Source organism: Pelecanus crispus, chromosome 5 (assembly GCF_030463565.1).
Source record: "Pelecanus crispus isolate bPelCri1 chromosome 5, bPelCri1.pri, whole genome shotgun sequence".
NCBI lineage: Eukaryota > Metazoa > Chordata > Aves > Pelecaniformes > Pelecanidae > Pelecanus > Pelecanus crispus.
The window spans coordinates 45,149,986-45,170,474 of NC_134647.1; the positions used below are offsets into that span (position 1 = coordinate 45,149,986).

At 40.7% G+C, this 20,489-nt stretch overlaps 1 protein-coding gene across 1 annotated transcript in view; it reads left to right on the forward strand.

Moving 5' to 3' along the window:
• The window catches only part of DIP2A (disco interacting protein 2 homolog A), a 146,562-nt gene that overhangs the window by 72,332 nt on the left and 53,741 nt on the right, over nucleotides 1–20,489 (forward strand). The window contains exons 3-5 of the mRNA XM_075711195.1: nucleotides 200–319; nucleotides 9,990–10,109; nucleotides 14,595–14,840. Of these exons, the coding sequence (XP_075567310.1) occupies nucleotides 200–319; nucleotides 9,990–10,109; nucleotides 14,595–14,840 (486 nt within the window). The remainder of the gene's footprint in view (nucleotides 1–199; nucleotides 320–9,989; nucleotides 10,110–14,594; nucleotides 14,841–20,489) is intronic.

A 20,489-nucleotide genomic window follows, 5' to 3' on the forward strand; every position in this document is an offset into this window, starting at 1 on the left:
AATGCTTATCAGATCAAGCTAGGTTTTAGTTTAAATAATTTAAAATGCAGTTGGAAGATGAGATTTTTGTAAAGGTATAGACTTAGGGCTCCAGTTGAACTTGTAAGTAGGTGTCAAGGGTGGTAAAAGAATGTAGACATGGGAAGTAGATGTTTTATTTGTGAACCTAAATTGGTACTGAAATAAAACTGTATTTCAGGTGTGGATCCATCCCTGCAAGCAGAGAACAGAGTCCCAGGTTCTTCGCAAGCTACCGCTGCTGTATCTAAACAGCAGAAATCCCGTTCTACCAACTCGAGGGATGAGCGTTTCCGATCTGGTAAGGAAAAGAAATGTAGCTAAAACATCAGGTGACTTAAGAGGAACAGTGTACCAGTAAAGTAGTACCTACACCTAAAGAAAAAGTTGGAAGTGCTTTGAAAGAAGGAAAGAGCTAATGGATATTTTTCAAGTAGCTTTTTGTATTTCTATACAGAAATGTTTATATTCGAATCCAGAATGGAGAAAATGCTAGGAGGGAAGGAAATTGTAGACAGGCCTTCCGATGTTTTTCTTACTGTGAATTTTACACCATGCATAACAAATGCATAACAATGGATAAGGAATTGGTTGGATGGTCGCATCCAGTAGGTAGTGATCAATGGCTCGATGTCCAAATGGAGACCAGTGACAAGTGGAGTCCATCAGGGGCCCGTACTGGGACCGCTGCTGATTAGTATTTACTTCATCGATGATATAGACAGTGGGACTGAGTGCACCCTCAGCAAGTTTGCAGGCGACACCAAGGTGAGTGGTGCGGTTGAGACGCCAGAAGGACAAGATGTCATCCAAAGGGACCTGGACAAGCTGGAGAGGTGCGCCTGTGTGAACCTCATGAGGTTCAACAAGGCCAAGTGCAAGGTCCTGCACCTGGGACGGGGCAACCCCCGGTATCAGTACAGGCTGGGGGATGAAGGGATTGAAAGCAGCCCTGGAGACAAGGACTTGGGGGTACTGGTGGACAAAAAGCTGGACATGAGCCAACAATGTGCGCTTGCAGCCCAGAAAGCCAAACGTATCCTGGGCCGCATCAAAAGAAGTGTGGCCAGTAGGTCAAGGGAGGTGATTCTGCCCCTCCACTCTGCTCTGCTGAGACCTCACCTGGAGTACTGCGTCTAGCTCTTGAGCCCTCAGCACAAGGAGGACATGGACCTGTTGGAGCGGGTCCAGAGGAGGGCCACAAAAACCATCCGAGGGCTGGAGCACCTCTCTTACGAGGACAGGCTGAGAGAGCTGGGGTTGTTCAGCCTGGAGAAGAGAAGGCTGTGAGGAGACCTTATTGCAGCCTTTCAGTACTTAAAGGGGGCCTATAGGAAGGATGGGGACAATCTTTTTAGCAAGGCCTGTTGTGACAGGACAAGGAATAATGGTTTTAAACTAAAGGAGGATAGATTTAGACTGGATATGAGGAAGAAAATTTTTACAGTGAGGGTGGTCAAGCACTGGAACAGGTTGCCCAGAGATGTGGTGGAGGCCCCATCCCAGTAAACATTCAAGGTCAGGTTGGATGGGGCTCTGAGCAACCTGATCTAGTTAAAGCTGTCCCTGCTCACTGCAGGGAAGGTTGGGCTAGATGATCTCTAAGGGTCCCTTCCAACCCAAACCATTCTGTGATTCTACGAGTTTTCTCTTGTTTGCTGGTTGGGTTTCTGGTCTGTAGAACAGTTATTTAAACATTTAGAAGACTAGAGCGTGTGGGTTGTGGGGGTTTTTTTGCTTGGCTGGTTGGGCTATTTTGTTAAAGGAAGGTTATAGGATTATCATATTTACTGTAGCTCACTTTCAAATATTTCCTGCGTTAAAGAAAGTGGACAAAAAAGGGAAATGTCACAATGGATATTCTACTTAATTTTAAATGGACACCACTGTGACAAACATGCTTTGGAAACTTCTGTGAAAATATGAATATCCTCATCACATCATGTTTCCATTTTTACTTTTCAGGTGTTTGAAGTACACTTTTTCCCTGTGAAATTCCTTGCCACAATAGTGAGAAAAGGCAGGTGTTTGGAGGCTTTTCTCTCCTAAATACCTCTGGACTTTTAACTGGAAACTTTTCTATTTTTTTTCCAGGGTCTTGGGTTTGGTGATGAGAAGTGCAAGTAATGACATGCACTGCACATCCTTAGTATGTTGTTAGTCTTGTGTCCCCTTGCTTTGCAACTGCTTGGGCATAGCGGTTATTGCATTATATTTGCATTGCTGACATTTAAAGCCTTCGTCCAGGAATGGAGCTGATATGCCTGTCTGGGTTCCTTATGAATAACTGAAAATGAATTAGACTTCTTAAATACTCTGAATATATATATGGACTCATGGGAAAGATGCATGTATTCAGCTACACAAAGAATAAACTTCTGAATGCCAGGGAAGATTACATAGTATCAAAATTAACTAAATGATGTGTTTAAGTGTACGTACAAATTAGTCATTTAAATTTATTTTTGCATTTCAAATGTATCATCAATTTAATCTACTGTTGAATATATACCAGAAAAAAACAGATTAGTGGTTCAATTACAGCCATGATTTCCAAGTTACTTTGTGACCAAGTAGATTCCAAATAAATTACAAGCAGAATCATGAATCTGATAGAAATTAATTAATTTACAGTAGCGTGTGATGTGGTTAAACTAACAAAATCTGCAAAAAGAGCACAGCTACAGCAGGGAATACTTGGGAACCATTAGCTGAGTTTGCTGGGAGGGTCTGGAGCAATATGCTGTATACATGGACAATTTTCCTGTCTCAGAACCTCAGATTGTCCTATTTAATTTGCACCGAGGATACTTAAAAAAGCAAACAAACAAAACAAGAAGCAAGTAAACAACCCTGCCATATTACTGGTATTGTTTGGGGGAAGTTTGGCATAGGGCTCATTAGTCTTACAGTGCAAGACATGTAGAAGTGGGTGGATACTAACAAGTTCAGCTGGCATATACTTGCTTATGAATAGATGATGCTTTTAAATGTTAGTCTAACTATCAGTGCTAATTATCAGTGCTTCCTCTTTTCCTAGAGTTAATATTTCTTCTTGATTTTAAAATTCTTTAAATCGACTTTCAGTGATTCTGAAGTACGGCTCACTGTCTTGTCACTCTAGAGCTCAGCTGGTATTTTTACATCTCAACATGAGTATTTCTGAATGACCCTAAGTGTTCAGGCAGTCCTGCCAGTGCACAGTTACTCAAGATGAAGCCTGATGTGTAGGGGTTTTAGGTTATTTCTTGTACTTATCACTGGCCAGTGCCAAAACCGTAGGTAGTACTTCATGTGGACTGCCATGTCCTTCTGTGGTTTCCCATCACTGCTCCACTAACTCATGTTTCATTAAAAATTCTTGCCTAGAATGTGTTCTTCACTTTGAAATTTAAACTCTTGGAAGAAGTTGTAACACATGTAATTGGATTTCTTTTTCCCATTAGTGATATATGACAAGGCCTAGTGTATCAAAACCAAGTAGTTAGGTGGTAGCAAACCAAAGAGTGATGGTTTCGCTTGACTTGATTTAGGTTAAACTTATGTCTGTGCAATGTAACGTAGATACAGCTTTCAGAAGCCAGTATCTTTTCCCCTTTTTCCCCTCTAATTTTTAGAAAAAAATTCTTCAGATTTATTGCATTAGTGGTTCTCTTTATCTCAATGTAGAGATAGACTGAAAGAAAAATGCAAGGTGTTTGTTGCATGTCTTTTTACTCTTTGAAAGCGTTACTACTCTAATTCTAACAGATGTTGAATCATCTAGTTTATTTGAGTCTGAAAATACTTCACATTGGTGTTGATGCTCTTTTTCATGGCTACTCATGCTGCAAGATTTATGTGTATGGACAGCATGAATAGAAATGTTGACAAGACATGTCAGAAAACACCAGTTACTGTGAAGTAGCTTCACTCTGTTCCTCCCAATACTTAGGCATAAAAAGAGTCACAGTTTTGCTTCACAAAGCAGTCCCAATTTATCTGAGAAATTCTAGCTATGCTAAAGCATTTCCTACCTAAAGAAAAGATGTCCACCACCACCAGCTTGAAGTGTTACCTTTTAAAATTTCCTTGTATGGTGACATAGATTACCTGTTCTGAAAGATAGACAGCTTTAGGCTATAATTCTGGATACTGGATAGAATTTCTTCTTCTATCAATTGCATGCCTTATTTATTCTTTAGACTTTTGGGGGGAGTGGAGGGTGTGTTGTTTCTTCATTTTTTTATTTCCTTCCAGACTTTATTTCTTCTTTTCCTTTCTTTGCATCTCATCAGTTCTGCTGTGTCCTTTTCAAGAGTAGCTGATAAGGGTGGAGTGCAACTTTTCATAGAACAGGATCTCTTTCTGGAGCAATTACAGTTGGTTTAGAACCATCAACATAAAATACTTAAAATAAGTATGCAAAACAATTTTGCATTTTTATGCAATTAATCTGCCATTTACTATCTGTAAGCACATTTTTTTAACAGTTTTCCAGAGTTGTTGTTCATTTAAATTAACTATAATTTTTATCATCCACAGATTTTTGTCTTCGAGCAGTAAATATTACAAAAAACTTCCAACAGTGAATACCATAAGTAAATACTGTAGGCTACAAAATTACCTCAGAGGTCCCGGAACAGCAGTTAACATTACAGCACTTCAACTAGTTTTTCGTTCTGTTAAATGATGACAGTGTGATTGTCGTGGTTTAGCCCCAGCCAGCAACTAAGCACCACGCAGCTGCTCGCTCACTCCCCCCTACCCCGATGGGATGGGGGAGAGAATCGGAGGAGTAAGAGTGAGAAACACTCCTGGGTTGAGATAAGAACGGTTTAATAATTGAAATAAAGTAAAATAGTAATGATAATAATAACAATATAATAATAATAGTAATAATAATATACAAAGCAAGTGATGCACAATACAATTGCTCACCACCCGCCGACCGATACCCAGACAGTTCCCGAGCAGCGATCGCTCCTCCCCAGCCAACCCCCCCACCCCCCCCCCACCCCCCCCAGTTTATATACTGAGCGTGACATCATATGGTATGGAATAGCCCTTTGGTCAGTTTGGATCAACTATTCTGGCCGTGCCCCCTCCCAGTTTCTTGTGTACCTGGCAAAGCATGGGAAGCTGGAAAAGTCCTTGACTAGCATGAGCAGTACTTAGCAACAACTAAAACCATCAGTGTGTTATAAACATTCTTCTCCTACTAAATCCAAAACGCAGCACTATGCCTGCTGCTAGGAAGAAAATTAACTCTATCCCAGCCGAAACCCAGACAGTGATAGAGAAAGTGAGAAATGCAGAGACTTTGCAAGCCTGAAGACCCTCATAGCCTCAATTCAGAGAACACTTGGTGATGCGTGTATTGCTATTGCTGCTGTTTTTTCTTTCAGGGAGGGTGTGTGGTTTCTGGTGCAGGCACTGTGCCTTCTCCTGTGTTCAGTCCCACTGCTGCTTGGTTTTGGATAGAATATAAATGAGTTAGCTGGTAAGCCTTTCAGGTGTCTGAAAAAGCTTTCCTGGCAGCTATACTTTCTCTTTCCACTCTTGCACTTTTTTCTGGTTACTGTTCTTCAGCCTGTTGGATGTACAGCTGTAATATACAGACTGTTCTCCCAGCTTGCCTGGAACAGGATACAGAGATGCATTTGGGAAGCTGCTGCAGATGAGAAACAAGCCTGCTTAGCGTGCAGGGGTGATACCTGTACAGCAGCATGCAGCATACAGCAGCTCTCTCCCTTTCCTTTTTTTCCTTTTCCTTTCCCCTTTGCTTTTTTCCTTTCCCTTGTCCTTTTTTTTTGTCCTTTCCCCTGTCCTTTTCTTTCATAGAGCTTGATCCCACACTGATCCTCTGTGCTCTACCAGCCTTCCTGGAATCATACTAGCTTTTTAAAAATTATTTTTACCTTCTTTTTTTTTTTTTTTTTTTTTTTTACTGGCAATACTTGTCATGGGGATGCAATCACATGGGACACTGGTTTGCAGCAGCCATTTGTAGAGGCAGACAGTGCTGGTTGCTTTAGCTGCTGGTATTTGGAGATCTGTGAGCCGAAAAGAAACTGGTCAACCTATGAATGCCATTTTTTCTTCAAACAACTGTAGAAATTCTTCCTCCTGTGCTGAAGGCAGGAACAAGCGGAGGCTACAAGGCTACAAACAGGAAAGAAAAAAGCTCTTGTAATAGCTGGAGGGTTTAGAGTGTAAGGTGATTTATAGTCCACAAACTGTTTCTTCGTTTTCCTCCCCCATCCTTTTTTTAAGGACACGTAGAAGGAAAGAAAATGAGAATAGGTGCGTAAAATGGAAGAGAAGATTCTGTGGTTTACTACAGCAGAGGAAGGAAGAAATGTTTTGAATCAGTAACAAATTGTTGATGGTTGCTTGCAGCTTAATAAAGTGCAGAAGCACAGAACTATTCTTTCAAGACTTTTTCTTCTGCTTTTGGATGGCAGTATTTGAGTTTTTTCTCACTTTGGTATGCATAATCTTCATGTTAATAAGATGCTGTGCTTGCTGTTCATCTCTTTCAGTGTTCACTGTTGAACATTTGTGTTCTCTGTTCTCAGAAATATGACGTAATACAGATCACATTTTATCTGATTTTAATGACTGTTTAATCCACTGAAGAATACTGAAGTCCACAGTTCTTACATGTTAAATCAGTTTCACAGTAAATTTTTAAGAATTTAGTAATAGACAATGGTAGAGGGCTTCTTTTTCCAATTCCAATATCCAATTAAACTTTGATTTATGGTAATTTATGAATTTTTGTACCCTAAATGTTCTGCTTCTTTAAAATTGTTTCATTCCTTTTACTTTTTTTAGTGAAGTCTGTTTCATCCTGTACATAATGTAGAAAAGCCCTTAAAGGTAACGTGGAATAGGAACAAAGTGTTCCAGGGAAGTGAAACCAATTACTTTATTTATTTGGCTGAGAGAGGATGGTCCTACTCAGTTGTTATCCAAGGACAAGATATTAAAAGAAAAATTTCAAGCTGGAAATAGATCTTAATGAGTACAAAAGGAACTGATGAGTTAAATCAGCACTATAAAAATAAAACAGAATAAAGATTTATTCTGACTGTCTTCTGGTTGCATTTTTATCATTTAATCTAGTATTTTACTGCTTTTGAGGTGGGAGTAGGAGGGCTAGAGGAGGAGGTGGTGTTGATTTTGCCCTGTGGAAATGGAATAAAAAGTAGTTCCCATGCTTGCTACCACAAATCTGTGTGATGTTATGACCTGTCCTACTATACTTTGTTAAAATGCCTCAAGCTAGACCTTTCCATTCTCTAAATACACAACTAGCTAAGAATGCTTTCATTTTATCATCTGCAATGTTATTTAATGACTTAATGAATTTATATACAGACTATAAATACTGTGTGTTACTTTTCTTTTTTGGAAGACTTTTTCTGGAGAAAAACCATTTGTTATGTTCCCCTTCTTCCTACCAGATGTTAATGTAACAAAAATGTCTTCTAAATTATATATAGGTATATGCATGATTTAAGTGAATGTACCTAATAGTTACAGTCTTTTTTTAAAAACATGCAACTTGATTTTGACTGAAAGTTCTGCTATGGAAATATGTCCTGCAGAATTGGCATTTTGCTCCTAACTTTTAAGGCTGCAAAAATAACCTTTAACTTAAGAAGTAATATTCTCAAGTCTATGGATAGCAGTAATGTCCTTGGTGCATCTAAGTAACACAGCAAAACAAGAACTGTATTGAGTTCTGCTTAAAATTTCTGGAGTATTGTGAAGTAAAGAGGTTTGCTTCTGAGTATCCATGAGAATAAACTTAAGTGGAGGACATTTACAAGGGGGGAAAAAAGTCCAAAAGTAAAGATCAGGTGTCGTGGTTTAGCTCCAGCCAGCAACTAAGCACCACGCAGCTGCTCACTCACTCCCCCTGCCCCGGTGGGATGGGGGAGAGAATGGGAGGAGTAAGAGTGAGAAATGCTCCTGGGTTGAGATAAGAACAGTTTAATAATTGAAATAAAGTAAAATGGTAATAATAATATGCAAATCAAATGATGCACAATGCAGTTGCTTACCACCCGCCGACTGATACCCAGCCAGTTCCCGAGCAGCAATCGCTCCCCCCGGGCCAACTCCCCCCAGCTTATATACTGAGCATGACGTCATATGGTATGAAATAGCCCTTTGGTCAGTTTGGATCAACTATTCTGGTTGTGCCCCCTCCCAGTTTCTTGGGCACCTGGCAGAGCATGGAAGCTGAAAAGTCCTTGACTAATGAAGGCAGTACTTAGCATCAACTAAAACATCAATGTGTTATCAACATTATTCTCATACTAATTTAAATACAGCACTATGCCTGCTACTAGGAAGAAAATTAACTCTATCCCAGCCGAAACCAGGACATCAGAAGAAACCAAGACTTGACAAAAAACAGTAGCCCAGATGTGGGGAAGGGAGGCAGGGAGACCTAGGGAGAGGGTAATGAATTTTTAGTTCATAAAACATCTATTAACAACAACAACGTGTGAAGGACAGCAGCAAAAATCTAACATGGTGCTTAGTATTAAAAAAAAAAAAAAAAGGATAAGAATGGATTGGGTTTTTTCTGACATTTCTCTTAAAGGTGCTGTGCTTTTCCAGTGCTGCGGTTTTACCTTGCTTCTCTCATGGCGTCTCTTTGATCTCATGTACTGCAGTAAATCAGGCTGTGTAGTCAGGGACCAAAAATTAGATGCCTAAAGGACATGGTGTGAATATGCTTTGGAGCAGCGGGGGGGGTTTACATGTCAAAATAGAATAGTTTTCATCTAACATAGGAAAAGATATCAGATTAAGCTATGGTGATTTTTGTCTCATTTACTTAAGAACAGAAAGTTCTGAAAGTAAGTCATCTGCCAGTATCTGTCATTAGAGTTGGTTAGAAATATATTGCATGAAGCCTCCTCTGGCAAGGTCATACTTATGAGTGTATGGGTAGCATTTGTAATCTGTTTTTGAAATGGAGAATTGAATAGTTGTCCCCCAAGTGTCAGGTGTTTATCCACTGCACTGGGACACAGCTGCCTTTGGAAAGTGTTTTCTGCCAAGGCTTCCTACAGGTTCACATTGATGTGCTGTGCTTTGCTGTTTCATAGCTTTTCATTCTCTGGGATGCTCAAAGATCTTTTCTGATTTTCGTTAAAATATATAGTGATTAGCTTCCCCCAAGCTCTCTCTTGCTTTGTCAAAGTTAACTGGAATTGTTCAATATATTTACAATAAATTAGGAAGAACCTCGTGCTGAGCATGACCAAAGCAGGTTCAGGACTAGTACCAGCAGTGGTACCTTTTTTTTTTTTTAAGAAAAGGTACTGTAAAATATGGACCTTTACTTGTAGTCATCATCAAGGTTAATCCCTGTAGGTATGAGGTAGAGAAATTACTTTTTTTTTTTTTACTATGTAAGTTGTGTAAGTGTATGCATGTCACATGTATTAGTTTCATACCTACAAGTCTATCAAACTGTTACGTATTTGCAGCCTTAGATGGATGAAATGGTAATGATACCTGCAAAGCCTTTTCAAGCTGATTTCATGAGGAAAATATGTCAACTTGACTCTGCTTATATCCTCCCTTAACTTTTGAAACTGTTGCTTCTGAGCTGAATTTGAGTGGGAGGCAGGCATATTTATTCAGTCCTACTAAACACCATTGAAGGAGAAACAATTGATAGAGTTGTTACAGCTTCAGAATTGAAAACCATGTTACTGTAGTTTAGCTTTGGACCTTTCTGTTCTCCAAGAAGTGCTGCTTCCTCTGAATCTGGGAATCTGCTCCTTTCTGCAAGTTAAGCAATTGGGCTAAATAGGACTAAAGCCATAAAGGCCATCATGTGCAATTCAGCCTTTGGATTTGAGGTGTAAAAGATGGCATTGGTGCTTTCAATGTTTTTAGAAAGAAATAATGATTAAACTTAATCTCTTAACCTTTTTTTTTGTTTGTTTTCTGTATAGATGTCCACACTGAAGCAGTACAAGCAGCACTCGCAAAATACAAAGAGAGAAAGATGCCCATGCCTTCAAAAAGACGGTCTGTCCTTGTGCACTCTTCAGTAGAAACATACACACCTCCAGGTATCTATTGAGTTAACATATGTAAATCTTGCCAGGTGAATCTGATAGCAAAATATAAAAAGCAAATGCTTTGTTCTGCTAAGTTGTGAGTATGTTGCAATAAACTTCTATATTCATGGCTGTATTTCCTGATAATCAGGTGTTGGTTGGATTTGTTCTTTGATGTCTTCCCTCAAGATTTTTAGTGTCTCATCTAGCTGCTAAAGGTGCACTTGAAAGCAATAATAGAGTGAGCAGTTGCCTTTTATGCATTAGGTCTGTTCTCTTACGTAATGTCTCACTTGGAAGAAGATAATCTTGGCAAGCATGTCAGAGCTGTAAATACCTTATTTCATGTTGTGTAAGATTCTTTTTTAAGAGTTGAAGAAAATGCCAGAGCATTAAGTTCCTGCATTGGCTTGCAGAACACTCATCAGATGGTGTCAACTGTGAGCAATTTAAAACATTCAGAAAATCATATGCTGTAATTGTTCAGGTTCTTTAGGTCAAAATGTTTTCCTTAATTTCTTTTTAGGGAGGGGTAAAAACTAATCTTCCTGTTGTCTCACAATGAATTCTCTAGAGGTTAAAAAAAATCTTTCTCCAGATAACCTGTGTTAGCAAGCCAAGTGTTTTGGGGCCAGTGTCTTGTATACAAAGAAAAGGGATTTCCCTAAGCTCTTAAATTTTGAATGATGTGCTCTTGTCTTTTCTCATGTGGCCCTGGAGTAGAGGCACAGTGACCTCTAGAGCCCTTCTCCATCAATTCTATTTCTTATCCCCCTTCTCTAAAAGAGCAGGTCTGCTGTGCTGCTCTCTTGCTTCCTGGGTTATATTTCATAATTCTGTTCTTCCCATTTAAAGGAAATTCCACTTTTCTTTGCTAGTCACACATTTTGTATATTGGTTTTGTGCATTCTCTGGTTATTTCATTAGTTAATAAGCTTCTTCTGTAGTCTTATATATGGTCTTTCTTCACCCTTATGTTTTTGCGTATAAGATACGTTAAGGTATCATGCATTTTGATTAGCTTATTCTTCTAGTACTCATATACTCTGAAGCCCATGAGGGCAGCTGTTGCAGCAGGGAGGTTATCATGTTCTTGAGTTTTCTTGCATACATGTTGTTTGTGAATGTGAAAGTTGTTGTGAATTGCATAAAGTGAAATTCTGGAGAAAATTAATATCTAGCGACCATCTGTACACTGAGGCTTTGGGAGAGAGGCCTTGAGGTTTATATTTATAGCTCTTCAAAGCAATATTCCTTCTCACTCTCCAAAATAAACTGATAGAACAGTCAGCAGTGCATTTCATCACTCTGTCGTTTTCTCTCATTCCCCTAGTGTGACAAATCACTATGTGCTTGGCATGAGTTATATCACAACAAGAAAAGATCGTGCTGCTGTTCTGCACAAGATTTGGTGTACAAAAAATAGCTGGCATCCAGAAGCTCTGCTGAGAGCGGAGGACAGCTAGGCTTTTCCTGTGTCCCTTAGCATTTAAAACTAGAAGGAATCTCCTTGCAGTTTTTTTTGAGAGAACCAAAATATCATTCTCTTTTGAATACCTTCAGGACAGATTTGAAGCAGTGTCCCTGCGGATACTGCTGTGCCCACTCCTGAGGTCAGGGCTCTTCTGCATGCTGCTCTGAAGGAGCAAGGTCTTGGGAAGGTTGAGAGACTCTTTAAAGGAAAAAAATTGAGATGCTGTTGGTAAACTGTTAGGTTATGTGATAAAAGTGGGTCTGCACACCTTTGCACAGAGAATGCCAGGTGGGGGAGCTCAAAGAGCCATCAGCCTGTTACAGACCCATCTCCATAAACACAGAGGAGCATGGGGAACAACAGTAGGTAGGAGCTCAAGTTAAGGACTTGGAAGAAGAGTCACACTGTCCAGACCCCTCCCAGGGCTGTCCTTCGGAGAGCCTCAGACCTCCTGTCCAGGCATGAAACTCATCAAGACTAGTCAATACTAGAGCACCTTTTGGACTGAGAGGGAATGCTGTGGAGGGGTAAGGGACACATTATGGGATGCAGGGCAAAAGTATTTTGGGACTACATGAGACTTGTTATTGTTATGGGATGTTTAGTTGAGGAACCACAGATGGGGAAAGGGGTAGATTTAGGTGATTTTGTTACATCAGTCACCAGGAAGGAAGCATCAGATTCTAGCCACAACGTTAAGTTCAAAACCAACTCCTGACTGGCAGTAATGGAACTGCTTTCATCAGTCATTCTTCCAAAAATTGTAATGTACTTTTGTTTTTGTCCCATCGAGTCTCTCATCCTTCCCATACGGATTTCACATGATCAGAACTTGAACTGTAGTCTTGATGCAAATTTGGTCCAAAGGGTGGTGGTTTCTGTGGCTATCTTGGGTCAGCTCCCAGCCAGGAAGAGCTGCAAGCCAAGTACATAGCATTCTGCTCACAGCACACTGAGAACCACTAATTAACTCTTGTGACACCACAGAGCTAGTTACTGATGTTACCTTGCTACTTTTCTGTTATAATTATGTTTTGATCCTTCATTTTTATACACAGTTAATATTTTACATTTAAAGTGGTATTTTTCCCCCTCCACTCATGTAAGACATCTGAAAGCTTAGAAATTTTAGAGAGGCTTCATTAAACTTGTATCTGGATAAGGAGATACTATCAGAGTATGTATTCTTTGAGAAACCTGTTTTTTCTGTCATTTTATTTCTTATTCTGAGGTGACAGTAGATCGTAAATGTGGGGGTGTTTTTTCTGAAACCTGACTATTTGTAATCCTATCTTGTTCCATATTCCTGGAATTGTTTATTTCTGCTTTCTGCCTAAAAGAAAGGGAAGGTTGCAGGCACTAAGGAGCAGGTTTGGCTCCTCTCCAGGAGCAGTTGGAGTCAGCAGCCAAAAACTAAATCCATGGCAGTAGACCAGAAATATCATACAAGGCACAGACCCAGGAATGGTGGTCCACCGCAGCTGTATCTTCTCAAAGATCAATTGTTTGTGTATTTTCATTCAAAATTGTCATGTTTGACTAGGGATGGTCAAGTAATGAGAGATCTGTGATTTTAACTTTGAAAATGCTGTTGAGTTAGATGGGCTTCTTATGAAATGATTTCTGATTTTTGTTTTTTTAGACTGTTTAAGAGCAATTATTCTGAAGCTATTGGAAATGTGCATATTCTTGAAAAGCAGAAAATTAAACACCTGGTAACTGAAATTTGTTGCCAAAGATGAGAAAAAGATTTTTAATGTGGCTTCAACAAAATTTATATGGAATTGTATATAGCTGAAAGTGTGCAGTGGTTTTTGTTTATTTGTTTGGTTAGTTTTTTTTAAAAAAAGCCCAAATTAAGGTTGCAGAATTCCTGAGGTAACCCACTCCACTATCACCCAGGATCCCCTGTCTGGAAAGGACTCTAGAGTACAGTAATGGACACGCTATCTTTTTCAGAAGCTGGTTTTCAGCTCCTGCTGAATTCTTAATTGGTCTGGCCATTATGTGTGACTTAAAACCACTCTTCACAAACTGACTTGATGTGAACTTTATCAATATATGGGCAATTTCAGGGGCTTTCATTTAATTACCTGAGGGAGAGGCAGGGGTGAGGCATACAGAGGATCAAGTTCTTAAAATACAGCAATCTCTTTAGGAAGGCACAATTCTTTTTCTATAACAAAATTTTCTGGTTTTCACTCAAAATCAACAGCAATGTATTTTCTTGATATTTAGAAAGACCTATTTGTTATTGAGTAGATAATAAATGTGGAAAGATTGAGTGCCAAAGGGAAGCTTCTGGATGGTTGTAAATAACTGAATGATAATTAAAATAGGAGCCCTTTATCAGACTTCTAACAGCAACAAATACACATCTAGAATGAAAAGATGCTTTACTAAGCATTTCGATGTAGTGCTCATTAGTATCAGTTTATGTGGTTAAAATACATGCTTTTAAATTCCTTTTAATTATAATTAGATTAATGAAATTACTCTTTCATTGAACTTTATGGCACCGTGCTTTTTTTATTAATTAGTTCTCGAAAAATTTGTCAAAAGAATCTAAAAGTGAAGGTTCCCCCCCAAAAAAAAACAAACAGAAAATACCCAAAAAAAAATTTAAAGGAATTTATTCAGGTGGGATGAGATCCAATTTACTTGTTCAGAACACAAATATTTTTTCAGTGGAATAGGTATGGTATGCTCACTGAGGATGGTTAGTGAGTGTATTAGGTACCTTAGGTAGAAGCCTTTTTTGAGTCTTCATGTCGTTTCGAATACAGGAGGTAAATGAAACTTTGCTTCCAGTGCATTCTAGCTGTAATGTGTAGAAATTGTTGCATTAACCTAAAAAAAGGGCAATGAGCAGAATTTGTGCATGTGAATATACCATTTGCTTAATACATGCATCTCATGTGTAGCACATGAGAATGCTACGTGAAGAACATGGAAAAACTTCATGTTCCCGTCTCTTGGATCATTCCCGCATTACATGCCTGTCATCGTTATTTTAATCACAGACACATCGTCAGCATCAGAAGATGAGGGCTCGTTACGTCGGCAAGGGCGGATCACCTCCACTCCGTTCCAGAGCCATTCCAACGTAGAGCCCTGGCTTAACCGGGTTATTCAGGGCTCCTCCACCTCATCCTCTGCATCTTCCACCTCATCTCATCCAGGAGGGAAACCTGCTGCTGCTTCCAATACTGCTACTGCCACCGCTGCTGCCACTGTGCTTGCAGATCTCATGGCACACACCCAGCTAGGTCAGTAAAGAACTGCCTGTGTGGTTGGAATAAAATCAAATTAAAAATCCCAAAGCAGTGCTAAACACAAAAGTCTTCACCAGAAGATATCTATAAATAGCCTTAAAAAGTACAATCCACAGACCAGGTATGTATGATATATATGTATTTAATTTAAATCAAACCAGTTGTTCATGAGATCTGAACATGCATTCTTCTTGGTAAAATGCTTGATCTATCAAGAAACTAAGGTTCAGTTTTACTGGATTAAAAAGCAGAATTTCAACGGGATCATATTTTTGGTGCATGCTTTCCAATATGCATGTATTTACCCTAGACACTATCAGGTTATGGATTTCAAAGGTGACTCAATTGGTAAACACCCAAAAGACTAGAAAAACATCCAGAATCTTTCAGAAAGTTATGAAATCAGAGGTACTGACAAAGCCAGATTTCAAGCTGAAATGTGATTTTTTATTATTATTATTATTTTTTATTTTTTCTCCCCTTTAATTAAAGTTTAGGTTATGAATGGTCCTTTACTGTGAAACTAGAGTGAAAATGTAGAAGTACTGGTAAGCCAAAATGTAAATGTGAATTTTGCCTTAATCTCTGTAATGCTGAAGGTCCAGAACTTCAGGTTACTTTTTTTGCCCTAAAGTGCAGAGCATTAGTCTTGTGCTTTTGGAATATTTGGTAGGGAGGGAGAAAAGCAGTCTCTTCCACCATGGAAATAATTTTTACAGTGTTTTGTACACTGTAGTGAAGATTGATAGTGGATTTATGTGCATGCAAGAGGTCTGCACTAATGTTAAATGATGGGAAGGGAGCTAGAAGAGAAACAACTTCGTATTTCAAATAATTTTTTCCCCAAAGTAATGTGGAAAAATCAGATGAAGAATGATGTTTGCATTTCACCTGTCGGCTACAGCATGAAGTTCTTGTGCTTCTAGCAATATGCAATAGGCATCACTTATATTGTTCCTGGATGTTTCAGGTTTTGGCAGTTATGGTGCTCTACTTACCTGACTTTTTGTTTATCTGTGACTGTATACCTACATACACTATACATTTTTGTCTAATTAGTTACAGAGAACAGGTTAGGTCAGATGAGGAAGACACATTGAAATGCTTTAAACTGAGTACACAAGGTTCTGTATACTTAGAGATGTCAATTAACGTGATAATTTAAGGCACAAATATATTTTGCAAATACCCATTCATTTAGCTCATCTAACTGTTACGGTCAAATTTTGTTGAAAGCCCAATCATGTATCCTTCAGACTTCTCTGTTTAGATGATACAAACAGTTCACAGTTCTCTTAGGTGTGAGGCAGCTATTCATGAGAGGGTTAATTCTCTGTTCTTTGCTGGTTTGCCCTCTGAGTTTCTTCTGCCTTATACTAAGTTTGGGGCACCAGCCTTAGTTTATAGTAGCTATGGGCTTCAAAACACAACCAATGCTTGTAATTTGTGACCGGGAGTTTTACTACTTCAGATTCCTAAAGCCCATTGTGAAACAGGGAAAGGAGTATGAACAAGATAGAGGTTCTCCAAAAGAGGATCCTCTGGATCTTCTGTGTGGCTTAAGGTGCTGAAAGAAACAGCGATTGACTCATTTAGCCGTGACTGACATCCCAGTTTGCGCAGTGCAGGCAGTTTCCTGCAAGTGGAGCTGAGATGGAAAGAGGTAGTAGCTTGCTTTGTGTTCTGGAAGGCCCTTTAGATGTCAGAGAGTCTGGGAAGGGTTATTTGCCTCATTCCTACTTGCTTTGGCTCCCTCCTCTGTTTGTATGGGGATCTCTTTATTGTGGAAGCTAAGTATGGAGAGGAGTTCTGATATCTAAGCTTTTACAAGGCAAAATTATTTTCCCCAAGCCTGCTTACTGCTGTTGCGTTAGAAAGCTCCTGCATGCTGAAATGTTGGGGTTTGTTTTGTGTCTTACAAAGTTCTGGGCAGCATTTGGTTTTGTTCATTTTTCTGCACTTCATCAGTACTTAGAATCATAGAATCATAGAATGCTTTGGGTTGGAAGGGACCTTTAGAGATCATCTAGCCCAACCCCCCTGCAGTGAGCAGGGACAGCTTTAACTAGATCAGGTTGCTCAGAGCCCCATCCAACCTGACCTTGAATGTTGCCAGAGATGGGGCCTCTACCACCTCTCTGGGCAACCTGTTCCAGTGCTTGACCATCCTCATTGTAAAAAATTTCTTTCTTATGTCTAGTCTAAATCTATTCTTCTTTAGTTTAAATCCATTATTCCTTGTCCTGTCAGAACAGGCCTTGTTAAAAAGATTCTCCCCATCTTTCCTGTAGGCCCCCTTTAAGTACTGGAAGGTCGCAATAAGGTCTCCTCACAGCCTTCTCTTCTCCAGGCTGAACAATCCCAGCTCTCTCAGCCTGTCCTCGTAGGAGAGGTGCTCCAGCCCTCGGATGGTTTTTGTGGCCCTCCTCTGGACCCGCTCCAACAGGTCCATGTCCTCCTTGTGCTGAGGGCTCAAGAGCTAGACGCAGTACTCCAGGTGAGGTCTCAGCAGAGCAGAGTGGAAGGGCAGAATCACCTCCCTTGACCTGCTGGCCACACTTCTTTTGATGCGGCCCAGGATACGTTTGGCTTTCTGGGCTGCAAGCGCACATTGTTGGCTCATGTCCAGCTTTTTGTCCACCAGTACCCCCAAGTCCTTGTCTCCAGGGCTGCTTTCAATCCCTTCATCCCCCAGCCTGTACTGATACCGGGGGTTGCCCCGTCCCAGGTGCAGGACCTTGCACTTGGCCTTGTTGAACCTCATGAGGTTCACACAGGCGCACCTCTCCAGCTTGTCCAGGTCCCTTTGGATGACATCTTGTCCTTCTGGCGTCTCAACCGCACCACTCACCTTGGTGTCGCCTGCAAACTTGCTGAGGGTGCACTCAGTCCCACTGTCTATGTCATTGATGAAGATGTTAAATAGCAGCGGTCCCAGTACGGACCCCTGAGGGACCCCACTTGTCACCAGTCTCCATGTGGACATCGAGCCATTGACCATGACCCTCTGGATGTGACCATCCAGCCAATTCCTTATCCATCGAACAGTCCACCCATCAAACCTTCTCCCCAATTTAGAGAGAAGGATGTTGTGGGGAACTGTGTCGAACGCTTTACAGAAATCCAAGTAGATGACATGCATTGCTTTTCCCTTGTCCACTGATGCAGTCACTCCTTCACAGAAAGCCACTAGGTTGGTCAGGCAGGACTTGCCCTTGGTGAAGCCGTGCTGGCTGTCTCAAATCACCTCCCTGTCCTCCATGTGCTTGAGCATATCTTCTAGGAGGATCTGTTCCATGATCTTCCCAGGCACAGAGGTGAGGCTGACAGGTCGATAGTTCCCAGGGTCCTCCTTTCTTCCCTTTTTAAAAATGGGCACAACATTCCCCTTTTTCCAGTCACCAGGGACTTCACCGGACTGCCATGACTTTTCAAATATCATGGAGAGTGGCTTGGCAACATCAGCCAATTCCCTCAGGACTCTGGGATGCATCTCATCAGGTCCCATAGACTTGTGTACATTCAGGTTCCTCAGGTGGTCGCAAACCTGATCTTCCCTTACAGTGGGAGGGACTTTACCCCCCTGGTCCCCACCTTGTGGTCCACTGACTCGGGAGGGGTGAGGAGAGGGGTTGCCGGTGAAGACTGAGGCGAAGAAGTTGTTGAGTACCTCAGCCTTCTCCCCGTCCGTTGATACAAGTTTGCCTTTTTTGTTCATCAAGGGGGTTGCGCTTTCTTTAACCTTCCTTTTCTGGTTGATATACCTGTAGAAGCCCTTCTTGTTATTCTTTACCTCCCTTGCCAACTTCAGCTCCATCCTCGCCGTGGCCTTCCTGACCTCCTCCCTACACAACCGGGCCGTTTCCCTGTATTCTTCCTAGGACACCTGTCCCTGCTTCCGCTGCCTGTGCAGTTCCCTCTTACTCTTTAGTTTGACCAGCAGGTTTTGACTCAGCCATGCTGGTCTCTTCCCTTCCTTGCCTGATTTCTTACACTTGGGGACTGAGAGCTCTTGTGCTCTATGGAAGGTGTCCTTAAAGACCTGCCAGCTCTGTTCCGTTCCCCTGTCCCTGAGGACCGTTTCCCAGGGGGTCCTTCTGACTAACTCCTTGGAGAGCTGGAAGTTTGCTCTCCTAAAATTTAGGGTCCTGACTATACTCCTCGCTTTTCCCATGTCCCCCAGAAGCGTGAACTCCACCAACGCGTGATCACTGCAGCCCAAGCTGCCTCCAGTCGTGATGTCACCGATGAGCTCACTTGCATTGGTGACCATCAGATCCAGTATTGCATCCCCTCGGGTAGGGGTGTCTATTACCTGGCTTAGGAAGTTGTCGTCTATGCATTCCAGGAATCTCCTGGATTGCCTACAGCTCACCGTGTTGCTTTTACAGCAAATGTCAGGGTGGTTGAAGTCCCCCAGCAGGACAAGAGTCTGCAAGTGCGAATCCTCCTGGAGCTGGAGGAAGAAGGCTTCGTCAGTAGGTTCCCCTTGATCAGGCGGCCTGTAGTAGACACCAACCGCATACTACTTCATCTATAAACAGAAAGATTTGCCTCTTTGGTTAACTTTTGTGGCTTTATTGCTAGTGAAATTTTTCCTGTTTGTACAAAACATACCCATACGTTGGAGAATTTAAATGTAACAGATTGTTCCCTTGCCGCTCATATTTTTAATGATGAGATCATAGTAAATTCCCAAGCAATAGACTGCAGTGTTGGAAGTGCAAAGTTAGAGTATTTAACAAAGTCAGATAAGAATATACACTATTTTTAAGCTGTTTGTCTTTCACCTATAAAAGCAAGGACAACATCTACATGTTGTTTTGGGGGCTTTTTAAGTATAATATTTTCTTTAAAATTAATAAGGCTAGCAGTTTGTCTAGGTTTTTTCAAGGTCAACATTGAAACTGTGGAGTATTTCCCAACTTTGCTCTTGTAGAGTAACGGGAAAAATAGATTTTCATTATATTTGACCCACTATCTATTTATTGTAAGACTTAAAAGTACAATTCCTTTTCTTAAAGGGAAGCAGGGTTATAAGAGTAGATGTTTTGAACTGCTGTGGCTCTATAAGCAGTTTTACAGGATTTGAGAGTGAAGTGTGTTAGAAACAGTTTCAAAGACTTTACTGAAGAGGAAATACAAGAATGAAGTAGTGGCTTGTGGATCCTGCTTTGTGTTCTGGCTGGGTTGGTGCTCTCTGTTTTGTTTTATTGTTCCGATACAGTTTAATAAACTTCTTTTAAATGTCCATTTTGGTTGAGTGGTTTCCTAGAGACAAAACGATCATACACCGCGATCTCTAGGTCTAACCCAACTTCCTGTTAGGTAGGGACTTTTCTGAAGTGTTTGAGTCTTCACCCTGAGATTCCTCCTTAGAGACTACTCTCTCCGATGCCTAGTTTTTAATTTTCTGTATCGCATCCCATACGTTCTTTCTTAGGCGACTGCTTTGTTTTGCATTTACCTCTGTCTTCTAATCAATGATGGAAAGGTACTTCTAGTCTAAATCCAATTAACTTTATCCTGAAGTCACAAGTCTGTTCAGGCTTCTTTTTTTTGACTACTCACCACTTCTCTTTCTCTGCTTTGCCACGGTATCTCTAGATGATACAGACTAATTTAATGGATTCTCATGGGCAT